At 31.0% G+C, this 26,722-nt stretch overlaps 3 protein-coding genes and 1 pseudogene across 8 annotated transcripts; 2 read left to right on the forward strand and 2 right to left on the reverse strand.

Annotated features, from left to right (window-relative positions):
* The first annotated feature begins 3,027 nt into the window (after nt 1-3,027).
* Nucleotides 3,028-9,492, forward strand: LOC105831002 (Kv channel-interacting protein 2). 4 transcript variants are annotated; one of them, XM_036294772.1, is made up of 5 exons: nt 3,028-3,165; nt 6,109-6,303; nt 6,635-6,705; nt 6,856-7,074; nt 7,414-9,492. In XM_036294772.1, exons 1-5 carry the CDS (start codon nt 3,138-3,140, stop codon nt 7,522-7,524), a joined length of 624 nt encoding a protein of 207 aa, XP_036150665.1. In that variant the 5' UTR covers nt 3,028-3,137; the 3' UTR covers nt 7,525-9,492. The 4 variants fall into 4 exon arrangements, with proteins under 4 accessions (XP_036150665.1, XP_012526248.1, XP_012526251.1 ...); XM_012670794.2 differs by having other exon boundaries at nt 3,030-3,165; nt 6,076-6,303; XM_012670797.2 differs by lacking the exon at nt 3,028-3,165 and adding an exon at nt 3,284-3,419 and having other exon boundaries at nt 6,076-6,303.
* A 690-nt stretch (nt 9,493-10,182) lies between these two features.
* LOC105831008 (palmitoyltransferase ZDHHC16) lies at nt 10,183-13,352 on the forward strand. 3 transcript variants are annotated; one of them, XM_028192541.2, is made up of 7 exons: nt 10,184-10,465; nt 10,682-10,829; nt 11,410-11,431; nt 11,592-11,726; nt 11,888-12,078; nt 12,152-12,462; nt 12,860-13,352. In XM_028192541.2, exons 1-7 carry the CDS (start codon nt 10,419-10,421, stop codon nt 12,948-12,950), a joined length of 945 nt encoding a protein of 314 aa, XP_028048342.1. In that variant the 5' UTR covers nt 10,184-10,418; the 3' UTR covers nt 12,951-13,352. The 3 variants fall into 3 exon arrangements, with proteins under 3 accessions (XP_012526262.1, XP_028048342.1, XP_012526264.1); XM_012670808.3 differs by having other exon boundaries at nt 10,183-10,465; nt 11,417-11,726; XM_012670810.3 differs by lacking the exon at nt 10,184-10,465 and having other exon boundaries at nt 10,703-10,829; nt 11,410-11,726.
* LOC105831009 lies at nt 13,079-15,340 on the reverse strand (annotated as a pseudogene).
* Nucleotides 15,341-16,887: 1,547 nt separating this feature from the next.
* Nucleotides 16,888-26,497, reverse strand: LOC105831007 (transmembrane protease serine 9). The gene is made up of 12 exons (XM_036294771.1): nt 26,300-26,497; nt 25,550-25,915; nt 25,090-25,354; nt 24,517-24,764; nt 24,172-24,315; nt 23,846-24,031; nt 21,602-21,736; nt 20,571-21,143; nt 19,902-20,178; nt 19,290-19,537; nt 18,681-19,045; nt 16,888-18,061 (listed from the first exon to the last, which is right to left on the reverse strand). The coding sequence occupies exons 1-11, from the start codon at nt 26,364-26,366 to the stop codon at nt 18,702-18,704; spliced, it is 2,853 nt and encodes a 950-aa protein (XP_036150664.1). The 5' UTR covers nt 26,367-26,497; the 3' UTR covers nt 16,888-18,061; nt 18,681-18,701.
* Nucleotides 26,498-26,722: the final 225 nt, after the last annotated feature.

Below are 26,722 nucleotides of genomic sequence, written 5' to 3' on the forward strand. Positions count from 1 at the left end.
AGCTAAGTTCAGATTTTTCCATGGCCGCTATTCCGTTGGCCGATCCATGGTTATCGATAGTTTGTCGGTTCGATAACGTCGTTGCTCATATATTTTTTTATATCAAAATACGCAACGACACTTATCGAACCGAAATAAAAAAAAATAAATAAATTGCAAGAAACTATACAGAAAAAAAGTAATATAGCCAATAACATATGTAATTGCGGGCTGCCAACTACATAAAATACTCAATGCAATAATATTTGTTATTAATGCAAGTACAATGTTGATACTGCAATAGCATATTACTTTTTTTTCTGTGTACGAGAGAGAGAGAGAGATAGAGAAAGGAGGCAGAGAAGGAAAGAGACAAAGGAGAACTCTTGTATCAAATATCAACGACAAGTGAAAATCAAAAAAAATAATAAATGTTAATTAAAGCAACATAAGCAATATGTATTGACGAACTGCGTCGCAGACGGACTGAATGCTACTTTCGCGCGTGCTACTTTTTGCGTATCGACTCGCAAGTTTGTTTTACACGGAAAGAATTTGTCGAAAGTTTAATAAAAAATTTACAGATCGAGATTGAGACGTACATACATATGTATATGTATGCCGCGTGTGACAGTTGTAAGTTCAAAATGGAAAAAAGATTAAAAGTCAAAGCATCAGCAAGTGGATATAAAATTAACCCCGTGGACTTTTTGAAAATTAAAAATTTTAGATGTGTTTAAAGCTTTCTTTAATTAAAAGAATTAATGCACAAAGAAGTATTAACCAGGAATAGTTTTTACATCTCAGCAGCGAGGAAATAAAGTTCAACACAGTAATTTTTATTACTGATCGAGAATTTTATTTCTTTTAATTTTTTCTTATTTTTAAAATATATTGAATATAAATTTATATAAATAATAATCTCACCTAAATTATAGCAGGTTGTTTGTGCGAAAAAGTAGACTATTTTCGTTAAAAATTATATTTGGATATTCATTACGTTTTTTTAATTTTAATTAAGATGTCTCTATTTCCAATTAAGGATCGAGTTTTAATTATGGGTCAAATTTGCAAAATAAATATTTTACAGACATACATATATTAATAAAATTGCAAATAATTTTTTCTATTCTTTAATTTTTTTGTAGTTATTGTATTACAAAACCAACACTCAATCGTTGCTTAAAATTATGATACTCTTAGTATATTTGATATATTAAACATATAATGACACACATTCAAAATGTAAAATTAATATCTATACATTAATGCACATTTAATTATGCTAATCCATAATGAGATTGATACACAAACGGTTTTAAATTTATTTTTTTCAAAATTTTTTAAATTTGCAATCGATTTATTAAATATATAATTAATTTTTCTTTAAAACTGTAATATTTACTGCTTATACATTAACAACTTTTTTGTTAAATTTACATAAATTAATGAAAATTGCTTGATTGATCCATAACTGAGACTGTCACCTTATTGTCACATCATCTCAAGTGCACAGACTTTACAACTTTTAGACGATATTGACGTTTTGGCGCCCTACGTGACGCAAATAAGTGTAAGAACGTTGTGAATTAATAACCGTTCGCTATTTTGCTAAATCCAATGGAGATTGATCCGCTTTACTTCGCCGACTTACCTTTATACAGAATCGATATGCGGATATTTGTATAATAGAAAGCGAACCGTCACATGCGTTTAAGCGTTTTAAGCTTTGAGAAAAATGTCGTGCTCTCTTTCTCTTCCTTCTCTCTCTCTCTCTCTCTCTCTCATAAACGAATAAATCTCTGAAACGAGAGTAAAATATATTAAGAAGCTTTAGCCCAAAGCTTTGGTTATTAAAAGAGAAACTTTCATTATTATTCTGATATATATCTGATACACGCTTCAAGTTGTGCTTGACAACTTAATAACTCTTGTCAGCCGCGAATATGTTTTTTTAATAACATTGTTCATAAAATTAATGGGCAAATACCTATTTTTAAGCTGAGGCAGCCAGTAATTGAGGTTACTGACTTGACTTGTCAGTTCCGATGACGTCTTACGAACTGGTTACTTCAACAATAGAATTATTATTGGAAGGATGTCGATGAGCCAAAATTCAAATGAAGCAGTTGGCAATGAGATACGCTGTCAGTCCTCTGTTTTGTGATATAATACAATGTTTACCATTTCTTAAGAGCTTCGGAGCTTTCGAGGCCTTTGAGAAAGCCTTTCAAAGGTTCCAAAACTTTTTATTTTTTAAAGCTTTCAGTTTTTGCGGTATTCATTTTAGTTGTATTTTTTCAATTATATTTATTATATAACTGTAGTTTTATTAATTTTTTATTAAAAAATTTGTTACCATTGATAAGAAATATAAATTTTCAAACAGAAAATTCTGTTTAATATTTGATTAGATGGACTTAATTTTTTCGAAGATTATTTAATTTTTAGATCGAATTGGTAGAATTAATTCTCTCTTGTAGTAAAGACAAAATCTATTTTATTATTTCTTGTTTTTCAATATTCGATGCTCAGCTATCAATTATTCCTGAGGGAAAAGGATAGGAGTTTTAATTTTTTTCAATACAAATCTGTCGTTTGGAGATTTTATTAAGAATTAATAAGTTTTTTAAAAATAATTTTGCGACATAGTATTGAAATACTCGAGAGGAGCGATTCGAAACTTTCGTTCGACGTCGATTGAGTCGTCGCTAACCACCGGCTGTCGAAGATCGTCGCACTTGCGCGTTAAAGGCGACGTGTAGCACGTTTTTCCATGGACCCCCCGCGGTGGTTCAGTGTGACAGCATCGGCGTAGTGTGTGAAACGTCATCTCCGCAGTCACCACCGCACAGCATCCCGAAGGACGGACAGACGGCAAACCCGCAGCTGCAGACAGCGACGTATCCCCCGCGCAGCATCCGTAACTGCGTGGCGGTCCAGCCTTTGTCTCTCGCTGTTTCTCTCCATCCCTCATCATACCGCTCTCCGTGCGCGTACGGAGCTCCTCTCTCTCGTTCAGAGGGAGCACATCTCGGGGGGTGATGCGTCGCGGCGCCAATCAGTGGTGGTGAAATCGAGTAATCCCGAGTAAATCCCGTCCCGCCGCCGATATATCAGGGGCAGGTCGAGCAGGAAGTCTGCGCGCTTGCTGGCCGATGAAGGCGCGTAAGAGCCGCGACAAACGTAAGTCCGGAAGGCAAGAACATCTGTAAGGAGAAAGAAAGAAAGAAAGAAAGAAAGAAAGGAAAAAAAAAGAAAGGCTGCGATCGAGCTCTTCCTCCTGCTTCCTCGCCCCGTGTGTGTCCGTGTACGGCACCGTTCGATATACGTACCCACTGCCGTTGATACTTGGACCAGTCGATCGACTACTCAGCGGAGAGCGTCGTTGACGAGCGGAGCGACAGCCAGGGGTGATAACTGCCGAATGCAGCACCAAGGTGCGATGATGAGCGACCGGGTTTTCAATCTCTTCTCTTCTTCTCTCTCACACACCCTACTCACCCCTGTGGAAATGGCCTGATTATCTATCTGTCCGTCTGTCTGTCTGTCCGCCTTGTCCGTTTGTACGTAGTAATCCCTATGAATGGTAGCTATTGCGTAGGTTGGAGTACAACCCCTTGTCGCACCAGAACTTAATGTGTCAAAGGTCATGTCTGTGTGTGTGTGTATGTGTGTCGGCTTGGTTCGAGCCTTCTGTATCTTGGGATGGATATTTTAGGTCGACGACATCCTTTCTCTGATCTTCCAGGTCTCGCTTATTGATCCTTCGGATTCTTTCGGCGTTTAAATATACTCGGCTTTTGTAATTCACAAAGCTGTCTTCTTTCATCTCACTCGACAGATTGTTCATTTATCTCTCTGCAGCGCGATGTTGCACAAGATCATTTCTGCATTTTTAACTTCTTAAATTCTTTAAAATTTAATTCTAATATATAATTCTTGGACTCTTTCTCTTTTTCTCTGAATTCTTATAGCTTTCTCAAGAGTCTTGGATCTTCAAATTTTCCAGTCTTTCTAACTGATTTCTAACTGATCCTAATACTGATATAACACGTACTTTTTTATAAATGTAAATTTTTTTTACATTTATAAACAGTTTGCTTGTTTTGTAGAATTTAGGATTTCTTGAATTGTAGAATTTAGGATTTTTTTGTTTTTAAATTCTTTAAAAGAGATATTACGTATTTTTAAGTTTTCTTTCCTTAAATTTATAGATTAAATTCTCCAATTCTTTTTATTTTTTCTTGCAATGTAACATTTCTTAGTAAAATGACAAGATTATTTATCAACTTATATAAAATAAATTAGTCATAGAAATTAAAGTCTTATATTTTTTATCTAGCAATATACATAAACAATATTTATACATATGTAATGCTATTTCTAATTAACTCCTTCATAAATACAAAATCTTCACTTCAAAAAATTTATTCCGAAGACTTTATACCTGCTCATTTCTTCATGTAACATTCACAAAAAGAAGGGGTGGGCAGGAAGTAAGGGGTAGGAGCTGCAATGTTACCATGGCAACCCCGGATACCCGGGACCAGAGCTAATAGTCGCAGCACGCGTAAAGGATGAACAAATGTCGCAATTCTTTAGAAAATGATCTTTGATATCATCAGTAAATTATAGAATTTGCAATTAAAATTTCTCTACATCTTTCATTCTTGCTTGATTTCCATTGTTCAGATTGTTGGACTACCCCGTTTTTTTTTACTTTTTAATCCCTAAATTTCTAAAGTACTCTTTAGGTATTTAGATTTTAACATTTTTTGCAGCCCTAAGTATATTTGTAAACTTGAATGCTCAGATTTTTTAGTCCCTACATTTTAGATCTGTTTTTGAGTCTAGAATAATTTTTACGTTTAGAGTTCTCTTTTTTTCCCTATATTATAGATTATCGTCTCATTGCTTAAACAGGTTGTAGTTTTCTTTTAGGACTGAACTCTTAGCGAATTTCTATCGTAGTTGAATTAGCTAGTAATACAGCATTAAACTTCCTTAATTTAATCAATCGATTTGATAACAAACGTTACGTTGATAAAAATGTTCTAAAAAATAAAATTGCATCTGTTTCATAATTTGTATTTTTATTTACAAGAAAAGTGTTGAATTACACTTTTCTGCTTTTTAGAAAATATTTTTTCTTAGAGTAAGAAAAGAATCGCACACGTAGTTGGAGAAAAACACACATACAATTAATTTATCACAAAAAGCATTTCCGATCAAATCTTTTTTCGGAACAAATCAATCGTCCAACACTATAGAATTCATATTAATAAACTCTTTTCACTTTCAAAACATAAAGAATATATTCTCGACTATCTTGTTCTTCAAAATCTTTTGATCTTCTTCAATTCTCTTGTTGAATGATTCACACTATAAAGATGAAGTTGCTCGTTAAAAATAACGTTATTAATAAAAACTGTTATTTGTAAAATTATTAATTAACATTGTTTATAATTTATGTTGAAATTTGATTAATATTTAATATTAGTTCAAGAAAATTAAAGAGAAAATTATTATACATATAAAATTAATGTAGTATACTTTTGTAATAATAATTATATTTTTTAATTTTTTAATATTTTTTAATTTAATTTTTTAATATTTTTCTATTTTGTAAAATACTTTATTTATTTTTAATACAAAGAACGTAGTTTATAAATTCATAATTTTGGAAAAACAAGCAACTGCATGTAGTACGGATCACCTCCACGATTTCTCTTCACCCCTGTTGTCTCTCGCCTCTCACGACTTCTCCGCTTGCAAGTCTATACGCACTGTGTAGGTCCCCCCTAGAGTAGAGTATATCCCTTCTTCAGGGTTGCTACAATCACGATGGTTCCCTCAAAAAAGAACAATAAAGCAAAAAGAAAAGAACCCCTGAAAGTATCTATCTCTCTCAAAGACAAAAAAATTTATAGAAACCTCCCTTCTTGGTAATCGCGGGCGATGGGAGTTTGTCGAAATCCTTCGTACGAAGGGTTGTCGCTATCCCGTGCTCGATGACAAGAGGAGGGAGGCGCGAGAGGGAGTATCTCGAAGGCGCGACGCAGTCTTAGGAGTGAAGGGCTTGCGAACTTGCAGAAGGAGAGCTTGAAGGACTCGGGGGCGTTTTAGGGAGCTCCGGGGGTGCCGCGCTTGCCCTTAGCGGCCGACACAAGCCGGAGGAACTTGCCACCCTCGCGGCCACCACCAGGTTTTCCCGGAAGGAGATCCAGTTGATCTATCGGGGCTTCAAGCAGGAATGCCCGAGCGGTCTGGTCGACGAAGATGCCTTCAAGCAGATCTTCTCGCAATTCTTTCCGCAGGGAGGTAATGAAAGGATGATGATAATGATAATGATAATTTCAATTACTCTGTTGAACGGTAACACTGATAAACCGTCTTGTTTTCTATCATTGTACGTTTTTAATTGTAAATAAAATAAATGGACATTTTTATTATAATATTATAAAAACAGCATTTTTTTGGATAACATTTTACTTCATCATCTTTTTTAAATTTCATCATTTTGAAAGATATGGATTTTTCTAAATTACGATATTCATTAGATAAATAAGTCTAATATACGATGAAGCCGTATATAAAAAAATTTTTTTTTGAGTTATCATTACCATCCCTTTCTGATCATCACGTGTTATAGATGCAAGTCAGTATGCTCACTATGTTTTCAACACCATGAAGAGGAAACCGTCCGGCAAGATAAGCTTCGAGGTGAGCGATGTCGTAGACAAATGTTTTAAAAGGAACGCAGAAACGTTTCTATGATTTTTACTTTAAATTTACCTACTAGACGATCACGTCCATATTGTACACAAAACTTTACAGTGTCAGTTAAGCGCTGATTTTTTTCCTTTTAAATAGGAATTCCTCACTATACTATCGAAGGTGTCGAGAGGGTCGGTGGAGGAGAAGCTACAATGGGTGTTTGGCCTGTATGATCTGGACGGTGATGGTCTAATAAGCAAGGAGGAAATGCTGGACGTTGTCGGCTCCATTTACGAGATGCTGGGTCGTTATACGCAACCGCAAATCCTTGAGCCGCACGTGGCCGCCCGCGAACACGTCGATCGCATCTTCCACGTGAGTAGTAACACCTTTAATACTCACCACCTGAGTGTTGACACCTCTAATTGACTAAAATGGAAATTCCTACAAAATTAATAACAAAATTTTGTACATTATATAATCAATAGAGGCATTTTGCAATTTCTTCCAAGACTTAGCTACTAATTTTATAATTCACTATTTCTTCTTAAAAAGTGTAAATATTTTTTCTAAATATCTCTTATTATGTAGATTATTATATTTTTTAATTTTATTTATTTTATTTTATTTTTTTTATTTTATTTTTTAATTATAATTAATAAGTTAGATATTGTGTAGCATCGATTAAAATTAATATTTTATGCATATTTTTAGTTGATGGACGCGAATAAGGACGGTGTGGTGACCATCGAAGAGCTGGTGCAGTGGTGCTCCAAGGACGAGCAATTATTGCGAAGTCTCGATACTTTGGATACCGTATTATGAGATCTTTATCAGCGATTTCAAATTATCAATTATCAATTACGCTTTAAGCAATGACTATAAAATATCGTGAACTTTTCCATCAATCTATCCTCCTCTCTTCATACAGATAAGAGGAATATACAAATTCTCAATAATTTAATGATTACACGTAAGAAAATGATTGAAAAAATATTTGAAAAACTCTTTTGAAAGACAGAAAATGCAAATTAAATCAGGGTATGCATTATGAAATTGCATGTATTATGAAACTTTTTGGAGTGGATTCCAAAAGAATTATTCAATTATTTTCAAAATTTTTATGTGTTTTTTTAAGGAAAACAATAGAAATCTAGGAAATAATTAAACGATTTTAACTGGAATCTATTCTGAATAATTTTATAATACATATCTTATTTGCAAATCGCGAGCTTATAATTTACAAGCACAAAGTGCAATAATTCAATGTTTGTGAGAAGAGAAATTCAAGCGACCAACCAAAGTATCGATGCTCGAGACGTGTCTTTAAAAAGAGACCCTGGACCCTTTCGCACATGTCTTGTAAATATGTATGTACCTCGTTTACACACCTACCCAGTCTTTCAGTACAACTTCAAGTACACTTCCAAAACGTCACTCAACGATCAAGGATCTGAAAGAATCGACGATTTAAGTTGCTTTCGAAATTTCTTAAAGCTCCGCAGCTTTGAAAATGTTTGAAAAGTTGAAATTATATTAAAAAGTATCTCCAATTATTGATATATGCAAAATTGTTATTCATTAATTATCAATAAAGTAAATCGTCGGTCTGTTCAGATACTCAATCTCTTTCTTAAAAAAGACGAATTAAAAGTAATCGATACAAATTTGATCTGCGATGACAGAAAGGATATTTATAATTTAATTAAAGTTGAAAATCAATTTTAACTCAATTTCCTTATTAATTCCCAGAAAATGTAACGTTTTTCTTCTTAGAAATTTTTCGGTTAACTCTTATATTTTTAGAGGATTGCTATGTAGTGTTGCGAAGTATTTAAACTTCGAAATCTTTAATGATATGCATTAATCAATTGATTCTTTAAAGGCGCAAGTTTGCCCTAGCTTTTTAAGATTTCTAAATTTTATCTTTCAATCTTATCTATGTATTATCGTGAATACCAAATTTGGACTTTTAAAATATCGATTACAAAACAGTACTCCTCTCAGGCCAAGCGAGAAAAACCAATGTTCTCTTGTTATTACTTGGCCTATACCTCGTGTGATTATCCTGTACCTTATTATTATATAATATTAATGATATATATTGATACATAGAATTATATTATCAGAGTTAAGGTATCTCGTTGTCTGCCATACGTGCCATGTCAAAAGGAATATTTCTCGCATTTTCTTGAATCTTTTAATATTATTACATTTCTTGTTTTTTAAATTTCTTTAAAAGAAAGAATTTTCTTTTAAGATTTATAAAATTCTTTTATACCTTATTGAAATCTTAAATCTTTATATGATATCAATTATTCGCAAAAGTTTTTCATTTCTGGAACGCTCCAGTCGCATGGGATTTTTAATTATTAAGCATTCTTTGATTTATAGATATTTTGTGTTCAACTTCTAAAGAAGAATATCTTTTTGTATAATTCTATTCCGATCTTCATGGCAGATAAAGTGTTAGTACTTATTACAATCGTTCTCAAATTGTTGAAGTTTAAGAATTTAATCCCTCTTATTGAAACGAGCTATATTATGTATATATACATTATATGCATATATGTATATATACATATATAAAATCGACTGTTAAAAGCATTCTCTGAATTTATTCTCGTTCGCAAATATAATTGCGATTTTTTCGCCGTTGTAAACGCAAAATGCGCCTTTCGCGTGTTTAACAAGATTAGCGTGTAGCATGTACATACGTGTATGCATTTTTGTTAAAACGTATGTACACTCGTGCATACCTGTGAAAAAATAAATTTACCTTTGTACCACGAACTATTGTGTCATTTATCTTTAATTATTTATTATTAAATTCTCTTTCTTAAAAAATATATATACATAAAATAATATTAAAAGATATATATAAAACTTGAATATCTATATTTTTAAAAATTAGAAATTAAAAAATTTAACATTTTTTAAAAATATTTATTAGATTAATGGTTCTATTAAAGAAACTTGGATTTTAATTAAAAAAAAATTTTTTTTTTATGTATGTTTACAGTTTACACTTTTATAGATTCTTATTTAATATTTCTGTTACATATATCTTACAAATTTTTGATAAATAATTCCATATATTTGATAACTCTTGAATTTGAAAATCCCGCTTGCGAAAAATAGTGGAAAAATCAAAACTTATACTCGGTTTTTCTTTTTCATTCTACTGATGCAGATTGCAGTTCTGATTATTATTCTATTTACTATTGTACATATTAAATATTGTATATTTAACATTATGGACGGGATTCATAGACCGATCTTAAGCTCAAGCATTGTCTTAAGTCTAGCTTCGAGCCGACTTGAGACTTACTTAACCAATGAAATAACAGCATTAACGTCTCAAGATCGTGCTTAAGCTGGAACTTGAATAAGATTCGACTATGAATTCCGGCCTATGTATGTAAATTTTTCATTGACGCATTTTCCAATTAAGCTGCCTGCGCTACCTGGCCGGCTGGCCCGAAATCTCTTTTGAAAACAAATATGGCGAACAAGACTGTATTTGCTGATCGATCGAAGCAGATCGAGGTTATCGTTTCTTGCCGCGGAAACAGTTATCAGTTACAATACTTTATCGAATGTCTTATCAAAATGTGCAAAGTGCGACATGATGATGAGCGAACGCATGTTCACGAGATATAACTCTACTATGACAAAATTATGAGTACATTTAAGTGGACTCGACGACAGAAGCGAAAATGGCAAGGATACAGTGGTCTTTGACGAAGGCGCCAAGTGTTCTTCGGTAAATCAATTTTTCTATCCCTTGAAATTAATATTCACCAGTCCTTTGTTACATTGTTCTTTTTGATCGCACCAAGATTATTCCTATCTCTACTACTTTGTTTATGTCAACACTGTATTAAAAATTATTGTTTTTTAACTCATTTGTTGCCTCTATAACTAATATTTTATATGAATCTAACAAATATAACGATCTGATTTTGACCTGTGTTTTAAGGGTTAGTTTAAAACAAAGGTGGTGGCGGCTTCAAATCGTTTTTAAATCGCTGTTCTACAATGACTTTTTGAATTGGAGCTACACATGTGATATACTTATGGAACCCATGTTCTGGTTTGTCGAGAACTTTACTTCCTTTTTGGGTCCAGTAAGTTTTTATTATTCATTTTTATATTATATTACAAAGTATTGTATTGGATTTATGACACAACTTTTTAATATATTTTTAGCACAAAGATTTTATTTTGTAATACGTTTATATCAAATAATTAACTTTGAAATTGACTTAGTTGAAAAATCAATAGACTATTGATACTTGAGACTACTTGAGACTAATCTTTGTCATAGTGAATTGTCAAATTTAAAAAGAAAACTGATTGGGTTGACATATCCTAATCAATTGAAAAATATTAGAAATTTTTGAATTGCAGTTATGTTCTGTTGTATTAACATTAAATTTAACTGTAGTTTTTTTACAGTTGGTTTATTTTATTTATATGTGCTGCAATAGCAAGTGATATATATTTCATGATATTATATGTGATATTATAGTATAATCATGATATTATAGTGACATGATATTATATTTATTATATTGTATGAATAATATTCCACATAGAATGCTTTATTTGATACAATTATTTTACAAAATATAATTGAATTTATTACCTTTATTTTACTTAAGGCAAGCTTTGTGATATCCACAATATATTTACTAAGCGCTGCAGTTTACAGGTTTTCGTTGTAATGGTGAGTCTGCTGACTGTCAGTATCGTATGCATTGCATATTATGTGGGCCTACCTTGGTGGTGGGAACGAAGTCCACTGATGACGATAATTTTATTGCTAATTGGAAACTGGCTACTGGTTAATGTTTGCTTTCATTATTATATGGGCGTGACTGTGCCAGCTGGCAATCCACCACAGGGTGGTCTTATCCCAGAGGCTGTAAGCATTTGCAAGAAGTGCATCAAGCCAAAACCACCCAGAACACATCATTGCTCTGTTTGTAACAAGTGTATCCTCAAAATGGATCATCATTGTCGTATCCTTTGCATATTTCATAGATTAATTTTATATATTTAATTATTTTTTATCAATTATTTTTAACTAATTATTTTTTATCAATTATTTTTAACTAATTAATTTAATTTAAGGTTGTTTTGTAAAACATTCTGTGATAAATCTTCCTTAATCAATGTACAGCATGGTTAAACAACTGTGTTGGCCATTATAATCATCGGCATTTCTTCCTGTATATGGTTTACACCGTAGTTGGTGTTACATTCATTATGATATTCGGTGTACGACTCGCCTATGAGGAATTCTATCCTGATCAGGAACCAGAATTGGATGGCCATCCAGTACGTCTCAATAATTCAGAAATAATTCCATTGGTATGTTAGTTAATTAGACAAAAACATGTTATTGTCTTTTGCAAACTGATAAACGTGCACTTGATTGATGCAGACAGAATCGTTGGAGCACTTGAGCAAGGAGGAGTTGGCAGAAATAGCAAGACAAGTGGCAGAAACTGAAGCCAAAGAATGGCGAAAAAGACTGATAATTTTCGCGGGTCTAATCTGTGTCGCCACATTTGCAGCGCTGGGTGCCCTAGCTTGGTGGCACGCAGGTCTCATTAGTCGAGGAGAGACTAGCATTGAGGCACATATCAATAGCGCAGAATCGAAGAAATATCGAGCTCAGAATAAGTTCTATCAGAATCCTTACGACTTTGGACCAAAAGAGAATTGGAGATTGTTCTTAGGAACAAAAACTAGGTATTAAAAGAGTTAAAATAAACACATCTTAAAACGTTAAGCAGCGCCCTCCGATTAAAATACAAGTAATAATGTTTCATAATTTATACAATAATTTTGCGTGCATAAAATTTTTAGCCAGACATGATAATTAAAAGAATTAAACTTTACAAGATTAATTGAATTTCACACATTATTTAATATGTTGATTATACTAAAAGCATTCCTTTTAATTTGCGCATATTTATTCAATTTTAACATGAAAATGATTTTGATTAAAAAAAAGTAATCACTGAAAAAAATTTTATTCAGTATCTATTTTTGGCATTTTGTCACATGTATTATTTTTGCATTGTTGCATTATGAAAAAATGTATTTACTATTATCCTTTAAATATATTAAATATTTGCTGTTGCAGGAGCTGGTGGCATATTTTATTCCCATCAATTTATGGTCCTTACGGCGATGGACTTACTTGGCGAACTATTCACGATAGCAAAATTTCTTAATTTCTTTTCAAATTTTTGAGATTCCGTATAACATTCATGTCTTCTTGCAAATTCTCTATTCATATATTTGAATATTCTAGTCAGAACTCCAGACTGTTTAATTACAATTCAATTGAAAAGTTATCGAAGTGGCATATATATAGTTAACCATTTGCAATAATTTTCTCGATAGACAATAATTGGAACAAGTCAGCTTTTTGAAATTACAAAATTATTCTAACATAGGAAATTAACATTACATTTTCAAAATAATGAGTAGAGAAAAATTTGCAAATGCCACAAATTCTTTAATCTTTGATTAATTTGACTGGCTAATTATTTGATAACTAACTGATAACTAAGTTTAATACTTGATTTATAGTATTATACAATTTAATAAAGAATGTTTTTTATATCTTTCATAAAAGGCGAATAAATTGCAATTATTATCCTTGCGGCCAGACATTCTCTTCGATCCACTGAAGATAATGGACACTCTAGTATACACGCCAGGACTCGTAGCACAGGCTTGATCGAAGTTGGTGATACCTATTATTTGATAGATGCAAATTTTAGCAGAATGGACTTCATGGACTATTTGCAGAGGACCGCCGGTATTTCCTTGGCAGGAGTCCTTGGACCAGTTGTTAATAAGATCGCCAGCACAAAGCATACTTGTTGTGATACCGTGTGGAACTTGAATAGAATTGTTGTATTTTAGTGTACATAACGAATTGTCTAGTAGATCCAGTTTAGCTTTTTGCAATGTATCGCTCAGATCTCCATCTGAATGCATATAATTTAAGTCAATATTCTTAACTTATTCAAATCTGTAATTCTCATAACAAAGGTTTAATAATCCTCATAAAAGGTTTTGCATGTATTAGGAATTCTCTAAAAATGTGTAGCAAAAATTCTTAATAAATGTAAAGCCCTTAAACATTTAAATTTTTTAATCGATTTAGTTTTACTATCTATTACATTTTTTTCTTGTTATTTAATTACTGGTTACTTACCGAATGCAGTGAGACCCCAACCAGTAATTAAAAAACTTGAAGGCACGGTATTGTATTGCTGAAAAAGATACGCAGGTCGTATGGATGTACTAAATGAGACTGCGTTCATGAGTAATACTAGAGCTACGTCGGCATATAGCTTGGGTGGATTATAGTCCTTGTGTCTTATAGTATCCTTGATGGAAACCGTGATGCCTATCTTGTCTGTTAATTTATGGAAGCCTATCCTTGCGTGAGTTGCACCATCACTGCAAGAAAATATATTGGAAAGGATTGACTTTGTTAATTATCCTATAAATATAAATTGTAAATTTTATTCAACTCAAAATTTTTAATATGTTTAAACTACAAAACTGGATTTTTAAAATTCATAATTTTTTTAAAATGTAAAATATATGTTATGTTACGTCGAAGAAATACTATGAAATTAGTCTTAAAGAATATCTTCGCGTTTTAATATTTTGTAAGTTTTATGATTGTGTATATAAAAATATAATTAACTTTAAAAGTTTTTTTTTTCTTCAGTGCATTTATAAATGGTTTAAGATTTAAAAAATGGCAGAAGTATACTTTGGTCCATGAGTGCAATGCGCAGCGGATAGTACCCAGGTATGCGAAATCAGCGTGCCACCGCATGTCAGAATGAATTCGTCAGAATTGCGTCTGCCCAGAGCGACCATGTGAGAAAACTCACCAACAATAGCGGTACCTCCGACCACCGTGGTTCGAAAGGTAATACCAAGTAATTTGAACCTAACATAGTGTCGGAAGGATTAAATATCAACTGCAATGTTTTTTCTGACGATGAACTAGTCGTAGTTGTTATCGAGGGCGTACCCGTAATTTCCTCCACATATTCATCACACTCTATGAAATTTATTTTATAGATATATTTATTATATATAGATATTATTACTATTGTTGAGTGAGAAAAAGTAAGAAGAATAAAATCAGTCAATAAAATATATCGAAATCGTACGTGGTATTTAAGAAAAAAATGTTTTACATAAAAATTGTAAGATTTCAACAAATAAATAAAAAAATAATACACATTTGAGTTTTTCCGTACTTGCGCTTAAAATAAAATAAATATCGCCATTTGATGCATTTATTGAAATCTTACAACCTAATACTTTTTCCTTACTCTGTACAAGGAAAAATGAATCATTCAGATGATTAAAATGGTAATCGTTCAGATGTCTAAAATGGTGAATATTTTATAAATGTGTGCTCGAGTTCTTAGATACACTCATTTAGATTTTTATATCTTCTACTGCACAATATTTTGCTAGTACATTACTTTTCTATTTTTACATTTTTTTATTCTATAAGCTCTTAAAATATATAATCGTACTTTACTTACTGCGTTCTGAAATCGTTTTTAGTGATTTGTTGTTTTAATAGATAAAAAATCCTTTAATGGTAATCGCCTTATTAAGATTGGCGATTTAGGAGAAGTAAACGGACGAGATGTAAAATCTTTATGAAATGGAGCTGAACTAGTAAATGCTGATGTAGATTCTGGTGTATTAGGTAAGCTTGAGATTAGCGATTGAGGAGAAGTCGGTGAAAAAGATATTATAAAATCTTTATGAAATGGAACTGAAGTAGTAAATACTGATGTAGGTAGTATTGTATTAGATGCTGATGTACGATAATATGGTCGTGGTGTGGAAGGTAATCTCTGTATAGTAGGCTTTGGTGATGAGCTTTGTGAAGGATTTTTATTATCATTGCGAAAGAAATTGTTGTCAGGAACGATTATATCGGATGCTTGTGATGTAAAACCATTTGACAAGAATGAAGGCTTAAAAGAGAGATTAATCTGAGAGTTATTATTCCGATCAGAAAAGACTATACTGATATTAAGTTGTAATGAATTGTTATTTGGCAAGTATAAATTTTTATTTTTGTTCTTCAAAGAGCCATTGTCTAAAAGATATACAAGTAAAAATATACTATAATAATTGTAGAAAAGCTTTCTATAAATATGTACAATTGTATATTATATTGTTTAATTTATATTACTTTATGTATATAAATATATTCTTATTCTTTTTATGTACATTAATTTACAATATAAATTCTTAGCATTCAATTTGCCAATATAAAAATTTTATGATGTAAAAGTTTCAAAAAAGCAAATATCAGTATCAAAGATTTTAAAAATCATATTTACAACTATACAGATATCGCTATCTAATAAATATACATAAATATATTTGAGTTTGATAATACTATCCACATACAACAAATAACAATCCAGCAAACAAGGTACTGACAAATAACGACGTCTTTAATTTCAATAAAACGTTAAAATATTGTTTGACGTTATCTTGTTTCCTGAAAATTATTTCACAACGATAATACAATAATACGACATTCATATTTATTAATAACTATCTAAAAACTGTAAAATAATCTAGTTGTCATGGCAATAAGTAGCACTTAAAATGATTACCAATGATAATTCTGAATTTTTTCTATCTGTGGACCAGACAGAGACCACATCAAGGATAATGAAGATCGCAACCAAGATGAAATAAAAATCCATTACTGAAGAAAAACGCGTGAAAGATGTACCAGGATAATCAGTATTTGATATCAACGCATAGAAATTTGACAATGAAGATAAGCTGCTGCAGCGAGGTGCGCAGCAGTGGAATCTGCATGTGTCTCTCTGCCAAAATCAGAATGGTAAACGATTTTAACAATATTGAGGTGATAATTCCATTAAAGAGATTAAAGAGATTGAAGAGATTAACGTTAATGTAAAAAAATCAGATGCAGATAATAAAACACGAAGTTAATTATACTAAAAATTAAATTAAATGATAAAAATCTTAGAAGTATAAATTATTATATTTTTGTAAAAATGTGATACAATTTTTAAAAAAATACAATTTAGAATACATTTAGAATAATAATTTTGTAAAATATAATTAGTAAAGTAAGTTTGTTTATTTACTCCTCCCTCTCGGGTTTTGGGGGACTTCCTAGCTGTTTTTACATCGATTCTACATTGTGTGTAAAATATGATTAAAATACATAAATTATAATCAACACATTTAAATATAACGACTTCTTTATTATTTATAAAGTTGATATAGTTAATTATTATATTAATGATACATTTTTTTTAGAATACGTATTTAGTAACAGAATTAGTGAAAGACTTAATTTTAATTTTTAATCTTATATTTTTATGGAATATTAATTGCTTATTTAATTTAATTTAATATAATAGTTAAATTTGTTTTAAAAATATAAAGCTTCTTCTTTTCTTGTAACATAAAAAAATATAATAAAATAAGAAAAAGAAGAGGAGAAATATATGCAGACAATATTCATACAGGATAATTATCAAGAGCATACTGATCGTCTATCGATCAAACTGGATAATTTATAATTCTAATAATTAAAACAGATAAAACAGTTATTACTTTACATAAAAATATGTAAAATAAAAAGATATTGAAAAAATAAGAGAAAGGTAAGCCAGTGATCGAAACCAAATCGAATCAATTTATAACAAAGTCAATGTATAATAAATTTATTGGTTTCCATTTTCAGTAAGTTCCGCGCAGACAACAGTGCAACGAAATACATCTCCAATCTTTCACAAACAAGTTGTATAAAATAACTGTTCTGCAGTTGATGTAAAAGCTAAGCGATGAGTAAGTCAATTATAGGTAAAATGCTTCTTTGTGCACTTCCTCAATGTTATGAATAAGACCAAGTAACACGTAAGAGATTTACATAATCTTATGCGTTTTTCCGATAATAAATATAGGTGCGTCTCTCGTCATGCAAGCTCCGTCTACAATAAATGTAATAAGCCTTATACCGTATAAAATTGAGTAATCATACTCGATTATTCTTCTCATATTAGTATAATAGGTCAATTTCCCACGCCTAAAGACTTACTTAAGTATTATAGACATATCATAAATGTGGTCTGATAAGTCACCAGGACTTAAATCCGATGAAATCGTTGACCCATTCTGCGGATAAGGATTGACGATCTACAAATGACACCTATACAGTAAGACAGTTGATAACCATTCTGCTTTTTTACTACTAAGATCTGTCGAAGTTCAGAAAGATCTTGTTAATCTGAAACCAAAATTATCAATAACGGTACTTATCAGCGGTGATTTTGAAAATTGTTTAGATTAAATTTCATTTTTTTCAAATAAATTTTTAAACATACATCAATTGTGAAAATATTCCGCGTTCGTTTCCATAAATCATTGTAGAATAGTAATACAATTAAATCCCACTAATTATCCGCGATAAGTTTTTATTGCCAATAAAGTTTAGCAATACATTTTTATTTAACATAAATATGACCGATTTAAAAAAGAAGTAGAAAAATAATAACGACTATTGAAAATTATGTTTATATGAGAATTTATTGATATTTTGTCAAATATATTGTTATATTTTTTATCGTCAAAACATTTGTTTAATATTAGCCTCATAATATACTTAAATGTTCATCATTGTAATAGAAAATAGTGGCATATTTTATTTCTGTTAAAATTATTCTTCTGTCCACAAAATTATTTTTATAGGCAAATAAAAATCACTATAAAATATTAAACAAAAAAATTTAGAAATGCCATAAATTATTCAGACCTTAATTAATTTAACTAATTAGTTATTTGATAACTAACTGATGACTCGTGTAAGAATTAATAGTCAAGTAGAATGAAGAAAAAAGATTTTTTACTTTTCGTAAAAGTTGAATAAATTACGAATCTTGTTCTTTTGGCCAGACAATCTCTTCAATCCATTGAAGGTAATGGGATACTCTAGTATAAACTCCAGGGACTTCAGTAGTTGCGCAGCCTTGACCAAAGCTGGTGATACCCATTACTTGGTAGACGCAAGGATTATCAGGATGTATTACTTGCAGAGGACCACCGGAATCTCCTTGGCAAGTATCCTTGGACCAGGTACTAGAATCGCCAGCACAAATCATATTCGACATGATACCCTGCGGAACTTCTCTATAACTAGTGTATTTTGCTGTACATAACGAATTGTCTATCAGATCCAATTGAGCCTTTTGCAATCCATTGCTTACTTCTCCACCTAAAAGTATATAATTTAATTTAAATCTGTACTTTATTGCTCTTTGGATAAATACTCAACTTTTATGAAAAAAAAATTTGCATCTATTACGGGAATCTCTTGATAGAAGTTTTTTTTATAACTGCAGAGTCCTCCTCTTATAGACATTTAAATTTTTTAATGCATTTAATTTTATCAATTTTTCTTTAAATTCTACTATTTTGTAACATGCAAGTTTTGTGCAAGAAATTATCGGATTACATACTGAATTCAGTAACACCCCAGCCGCTAATCCAAACTCGTGTAGGCACGGTATTGTGTTGCTGAAAGAGACACGCAGGTCGTATGGATGTGTTAAACTTGACAGCGTTCTCGAGCTGTATCAGAGCTATGTCGTTATATAGCGTGGGTGGATTGTAATTCGGATGTCTTATAATATTTTTGATGGCAATCTTGATGCCTGTCTTGTCTGTTAATTTGTGATAGCCTATCTTTGCTTCATTTGGACCGCCACTATAAGAATATATTAGATTTAAAAAAGATTAGATTTGTTAGAGTTATCAGATAAATAACTGCGAGATCAATTTCATACATTTTAGATTAAATCTTCAATTTCTAATATATTTAAATTACAGAATTAAATTACACTTCTAACATTCTATAACTTTTTCACTTAAGATATAGAATATATCGTGTCGTATAGAAGAGACAGTAACGGAATTAGGCTTGAATATTTTCTAACTTCGAGGTTTCATCCGATTTATAATATCTTTGCATTTAATAAGATTACTAGCAAAAAACGAAAGAAATGAATTTTTATTATCGGAATTTTTAAATGCCTTAAAGCAAAAGTGAAAAAAATATTTATATAGCGTACTTTGGTCCATGAGTGCAATGCGCAGCGGATAGTACCCAGGTATGCGAAATCAGTGTACCGCCGCACATCAGAGTGAATCCGTTGGGATTGCGTTTACCTAGGGCGACCATATGAGGAAACTCGCCGACCAAAGCCTCAGTGCCACCGACCACTGTGATACCGAAGGTTACTAAGCTATATCTATCGCAAGCACTAATCGTGATCACGTTCGACGATGAACTAGTAGTAGACGTTTCCGAAGATGTGCCCGTAACTTCGTTCACATATTTCTCACACTCTGAAATTTATTTTATAGATATTGTTATGATTAATGCTCAATACTTATATAAAAAATAAATTATACATCAGATTTATAAATGTCTGTTTTTACATTACGACTATGTACTTGCGTAAATTCTTCTCTTATAAAAATGTAAACACTAAGCATCAGTATTAAATTAGCCAGCAATTATTAATTATTTTGAGTATTAAAAGTACTAACAGCAGTGATTTTAATACTTAAAACAAGCACTAATTTACTGGCCAATTTAATATTGCTCAGTATTACATCTTTATAAGGATTAGATTCTTAAATTTTTATATCTTATCATTGTTGTGTGTGTACTACAATGCTACCTTTATATTTAGAAAATTGTTCTACAAGTTTTTGAAATGATACACAATACTTACTGCGTTCTGATACCGTTCCCACAGGTAACGATAGATTTTGCGGCGATAAGCTTAAAATTGGAGGAATTTGAGTTTTAGGAGAAGTAGAGGTCGTAGTACGAGATGTCGTAGAATTATTATGAAATGGGACTGGATTAGTAAATGCTGGTACAGGTGTATTAGATGCAGATGTATGACAATAAGGTAATGGTGGTAGATAAGATCTCTGTGTAACAGGAGTATTAATTTCTTTATTGAGTTCTAACTTTGTATTAACTTTTGTATTGATTTTAATACAGTTCACGAAAGGATTCTTATTACTATTAGAAGACGGATTATAATCATAATCAGGAAAGACTATATCGGAACCTTGTGATGTAAAGTCATCTAACAAGAATGGGTTTGAATTACTCGGAGGAAAGGGATTATAGTTATTATCAGGAAAGACTATATCGGATGCCTGTGATGCAAAGTAGTTTAACAACAATAGGTTTCCATTTTCGTTGCCGCTTGACGATTGCAAGAAACGATTGTTCAAGATATCTGAACTATGTTGAACTTTATTTGAGTTCTTTTTCTTTGAAGAATCATTATCTAAAACATAAATTAAAAATTATAGAAAAATATAGAAATTTTTCTAAGTATTCTAAATATATAATATATAATTGTATATCTACATATTATCTCCTCTACATTAACTTACTGCATATATATATTTTTCCTTTTTTAGATTAATTTACAGAATAAATTCTTAGAATTTAAATTTAACAATACAAAAATTTTAAAACAAATACATATTTTAAGAGAATTTAAATAACAGAATCAAAGAATTTAGAAACTTTCCTTACACAGATGTCTCTTATTTAAATATCCATTTCCTTTTTATGTAATTTTTTGATATGTATAGATTTTTTTGGATTTAATAATAACAACCGTAATACCATAAATAATAACGATCACAACAATATTTGACAACGCAAAATAATCGAAACTTAATTGTCCCATGAGCAATATTTGAAATGATCAATAACGATAATATTAAATTTTTTTACCTGTTGATTGAACAGAGGCAACATTAAGGATCAAGAAAATTGCAACCAAGTCAAAACAAAAATTCATTATTAAATAGAAACACGTAAAATACACAAGGATATTCAGTATTCGACGAACATTTGACGATGGAGGTCAGCTACTGCGACGATTAACAGCGATGGAATTTGCGTCTCCCTCTCCTATCTCTCCCCTCCCATAATTTTACAGAAAAAGGAGAAGATGATGGGTAAAGGAAGTAAAAAGAGACAAAAACTGAATTCCAATATTTAAAGTCAGTGCTGAAAATCTATATAGGCAGTTACACCATCCTGGTTTTCGACGCGTTTCTTTTCCTCTTTGAGTGCATCTCGATATTCATTGTTAAAGTTAAAAATTTATACTTTAACAATGAATATCGAGATGCACTCAAAGAGGAAAAGAAACGCGTGGAAAACCAGGATGGTGTAACTGCTTAATAGTATTAGAAAAGATATAATATACGTTATACAAGAAAGATTATAATTGTTTTAAAAAAGTACGCAAACAATATAATATAATTACAAAATTAATTGCACAATTAATCCAATATGTTAAAAAGTAATGATAAATAACTTCAATTTTCCTTATAAAAATGTAATACTAAAAAGAAAAACTTGGCGCTGCTATAAAAAATAATAAAAATTAATAATAACAGTTTATAAAATTATTAATTATAAACAATTTATTATTTATTTATACTACAATGAATTGTTTTCATTATTTTTTAGCACATGGGTGCCTATTTATGTTTGTTAGAAAAAAATCTTACTACTCGTGATTAAGAATATAATATTTAAACAAAATAATTTAATAAACAAACAATGACAATTTTGGGATTCTTTTTACATAATACGAGTTTGCCAAAAATGTGGCAACACTGACTAACGTTAGCTGTCAAGAAAATAAAAATCTTTATTTGATTTATTATAACAAATGAATTGTTTAATTCGGAAATCCACAACAAATCAATATTATATTTTTGTTTTTATAAAAAATAATTTCTTTCTAATTCTTACTCATACATATAGGCTGAAATCGGCTTGACATTTACAACACCTTTTTTATAAATTAAATCTAAAATATCAAAAATCGATTAAGTTTACTCAGGATATGATCAATTTAGCTATTATGATTTTGTAATTAATCTAAGGATTTTTCAAAATGATGATTTGTATAATAATTATAATGTTATAGATTATATGCGAAGAATAATCTTGCTACATGTATTATATGTATGTACACTTGTCAGAAAACACTACTGTATCTCTTGATATAGATGATAGTTTAATTACTTAACACACAGAAGTACCAAACGATTGTTTCTGACCGTTTCTATTTTTTAAGATTGACGACTATGCAAAAAGTATACTTCTAGCAAAATATTCAATGTACAAAACATGCAGCTGAATAACTAAACTAACGACATTTGTTCTCAAATTTAATGTATTTTCAATAGATAGTCAGTAGTCATCTTTAATCTTTCTAGGTTCCTTGTCTGTCTGATATATACTTCTGTTAAAACATACATAATTTCGAACAAATAGAATTGGAAAAAATTCTTAGGATAAAAACAGATATTAGATGGTTTGTATAAAGATGGTTTTGTATGGTCAACGTAATGTACGTATTTATTTATTACTATGAAATACATTTTTCACTATTTTCATCGTCAAAAAATTTATATAATTTATCGTCATAATGTTTACTAGCTGTTGAAGAGACTGATGGCATATCTTAGTTACATTAATTTATAGCTTTTATGGCAATGGGCTTACATGGCGAACTATTTACAATAGTATATAGTATAATGTCTTGATTTTTAAAGTTTAAAAGATTAATACTAATCTCGCATAGTATAATAATCCATACTTACTCACCAATTTTCTATTATGAGTTTTTTAATATTCTAATCAGAATCACGGTTTTATGTTTCAATATTCTAGTTAAAATTACAGACTATTCAACTGCAGTACAATAGATAATGAAGTAATATATTCAATCAGTCATTTGCAATCTTTAATTCTTTCAATAGGCAATAATTAGAGCAAGTTAACTTTTCTGAAATTACAAAATAATAAATATAAAAACATTGCAAATTTTTAAATTCTTTATTCATTTCTGACTAGTTATTTACTAACTAATTGATGACTAATTATATTTTAATTTAGCTAACAATTTAATAAAGGATGATTTTTATACCTTTCGTAAAAATCAAATAAGTTATTCTTCTCCTGGCCAGACATTTTCTTCGATCCACTGAAGATAATGGGACACTTTAGTATAAATGCCAGGAATTCCCATTCCGCAACCTTGACCGAAGCTAGTGACACCGATCACTTGAAAAAGACATTTACTACTAGGATGGATTATTTGTAGAGGACCCCCAGAATCTCCTTGGCAAGCGTCTATTCCTAGTAAAAATATAAAAATTAAATGTAAAGAGAGAATAATAGAAGCGTTAAAACGGAACTTTTATGAAGCGTAAATCGAAACAATGAAATGTAAAAGAAGCGTTAACGCATTCAATTTAAACTTTGATTTATATTTTTACCGGGGTTTTTCTGACCACCAGCGCAAATCATAGTCGGTTTAACACCATATGGAGCTGCTAGGGAACTGTTGTGCTGTTGTGTACACATCAAATTGTCTACCAGATTTAGTTGAGCTTTTAGCAGTTCATTGCTCACCTCTCCGCCTGAAAACACATAATTCAATTAAAATCGGTATTCTTACAAATTTTTAATTAATAATGAAAAGTATTTATTACAAGCAGTTCTGACAGAAGTTTTCAATCAATTAAAAGTTCTTGTACATTTAAATTTACAAGGTTCTTTCTTTGAGTTCTATGATTCTACAGTTTGCGAGATTACGTATGAGACATTACTGGATTACGTACTGAATTCAACAACGCCCCAACCACTAATCCAAGCTTGTGTAGGCACGGTATCATAGCTCTGATAAAGACACGCAGGTCGAATAAGTCTGCTAAAGTTGACGGTGCTCACGAGCTCAACCAAACCTATGTCCGCATACAGCGCGGGTGGCTTATAGTCCTCGTGTCTTAGAGTGCGTTTGATAGGAATTATGATGCCATCTTTATCCGTTAATTTATGGAAGCCTATCCTTGCGTGAGTTGCACCACCACTGCAAGAAAATACAATAAAAGAATTAATTTTGATAGTTATTCCAAAAATCAATTTTATAAAATCATTTGATCCGCAATATCTAATATATTTAAATTATAAAAATCAATGGATTTCTAAATCTTAAAAATTTCTTTTAAGGTATGAAATATGTCATATGTCTTTTAAAGGAACATTACGGAATTGAGGAATATTTTGGAATTTCGAAGTTTTTATTGATCTATCGTTGCATTCAATATGATGTCGATCTGACAAATGGAAAGCAATAGGTAATGACTTTTTTGTCAGAATGCTTAAGTAATTTAAAATAAAAGAAAGAAGTGTACCTGCCCCCATGAGTGCAATGCGCAGCGGTAAGTACCCAGGTATGAGAAATTAGCGTGCCGCCGCAATTCAGTTGGAACTGGGGAGTGGGTTTGCCTAGAGCTACCATGTGAGGAAACTCGCCGACCCGGGCCTCGGTGCCTCCAACCACCAACTGATTCACTGTACCGTCGCAGTTTTTAATCACTTTAATTGCGCCCGACGACGTACCAGTCAGAGGCGTTATCCAGGTCGATCCCGCAATTTCTTCTACATATTCATCGCATTCTAAAATTTATTTTACAAATAATTATATCATTCATGTTGAAGATATAAAAAAAAATGAATTATTTATCAGACTAAAGTGAATCTAGACACATGGTCTGTTACATTACAAACGTAAACTCGAGTAAATATTAGTTTTTTACATTTTTGTGTTCGTAAATTTGTTTAATCCTACTTGAAATATTTGATTTTACTTACTACGTTCTGACACTGCCGAGTTTGTCGGGAATTTGATGTAATACGGATCAAAGATCTGGTCAGCAGAATAAACTTTAGAAGTAGTCGTACCAGGTTTTGAAGAACCAATAGATTGTGTATTACTAGGTATTGACAAACTAATAGGACCTTTTGAATCGGTTTGAATGGAATTAAGGAAATCATTATCAAGATAACTAGGAAAGAAATTAGTATTAACAGTAAAAGTTTGTGATGGAGTAAAAAATCGGTTTACGTTATTTCTTATCGTTGTCTTTTCTGTTGTCACTTGTTGCAGAAAAGAATTATTCAAGATACTTGCACTAAGCCGAACATCGTTTGAATTTTGTTTCTTGTTCTTCGAGTCATCTAAAAAATATTTTATCAAAAGTTATAAAAAATTATAAACATTTGTAAAAAAAGTATATATATACATATAATTATATGTGGATTTTATAAATATAATGATGTATTTTATAATTGTTTTAAATTATTATTTTATAATGTAACATTCCTTAACATAATTACAGCGTAGAAATTTCAATTTTAATGTTTTATTCAAATATTTTTTATAATGTTGTGAACAACTTAAAATTACATGTTTGAAAACGTTACACATTATCAAATATTGTAAATTAAATGTTTGTGTAAATGATATCTTTGCTGATATGGAACAAAGTAAAATAATCCAGTCATTCTGACGATGTGTAACACTTGAAACGAATATTTACAATAATCTTGAATTTTTTCTACCTGTGGAACAAACAAAAGCTGCATTGAGAATCAAAAAGATCGCAAACAAAACAAAACGCAAATCCATCACTGAAGAGAAACATACGCGTGAAAATCACACAAGGATATCCAGTATTCGATGTCAAGATATTATAACGACATAAGCTGCTGCGACGATTAACGACGAAATCTGTGTGCGTCTCTCTCTCCAATTTCTCCCTCCTGATTTTACGGAGAATGGTAGAAGGTGATAAATAAAAAAAGTATACAGATACGAAGAGGAGAAGAGAGTGCTTGGAAGATTAGAATGGGGAGCAGTCCTAACAGTACTGGGATCATGACCCTACCAAAGATATCGTTATAGAAGTTGGAAAGTTTAGTTAAAATTAATTTAAAAAATAATAATTACATTAATAATTAAATTGTAAAATCTTAACAAAATAT

Source organism: Monomorium pharaonis, unplaced genomic scaffold, assembly GCF_013373865.1.
Source record: "Monomorium pharaonis isolate MP-MQ-018 unplaced genomic scaffold, ASM1337386v2 scaffold_448, whole genome shotgun sequence".
Classification (NCBI taxonomy): Eukaryota; Metazoa; Arthropoda; class Insecta; order Hymenoptera; family Formicidae; genus Monomorium; species Monomorium pharaonis.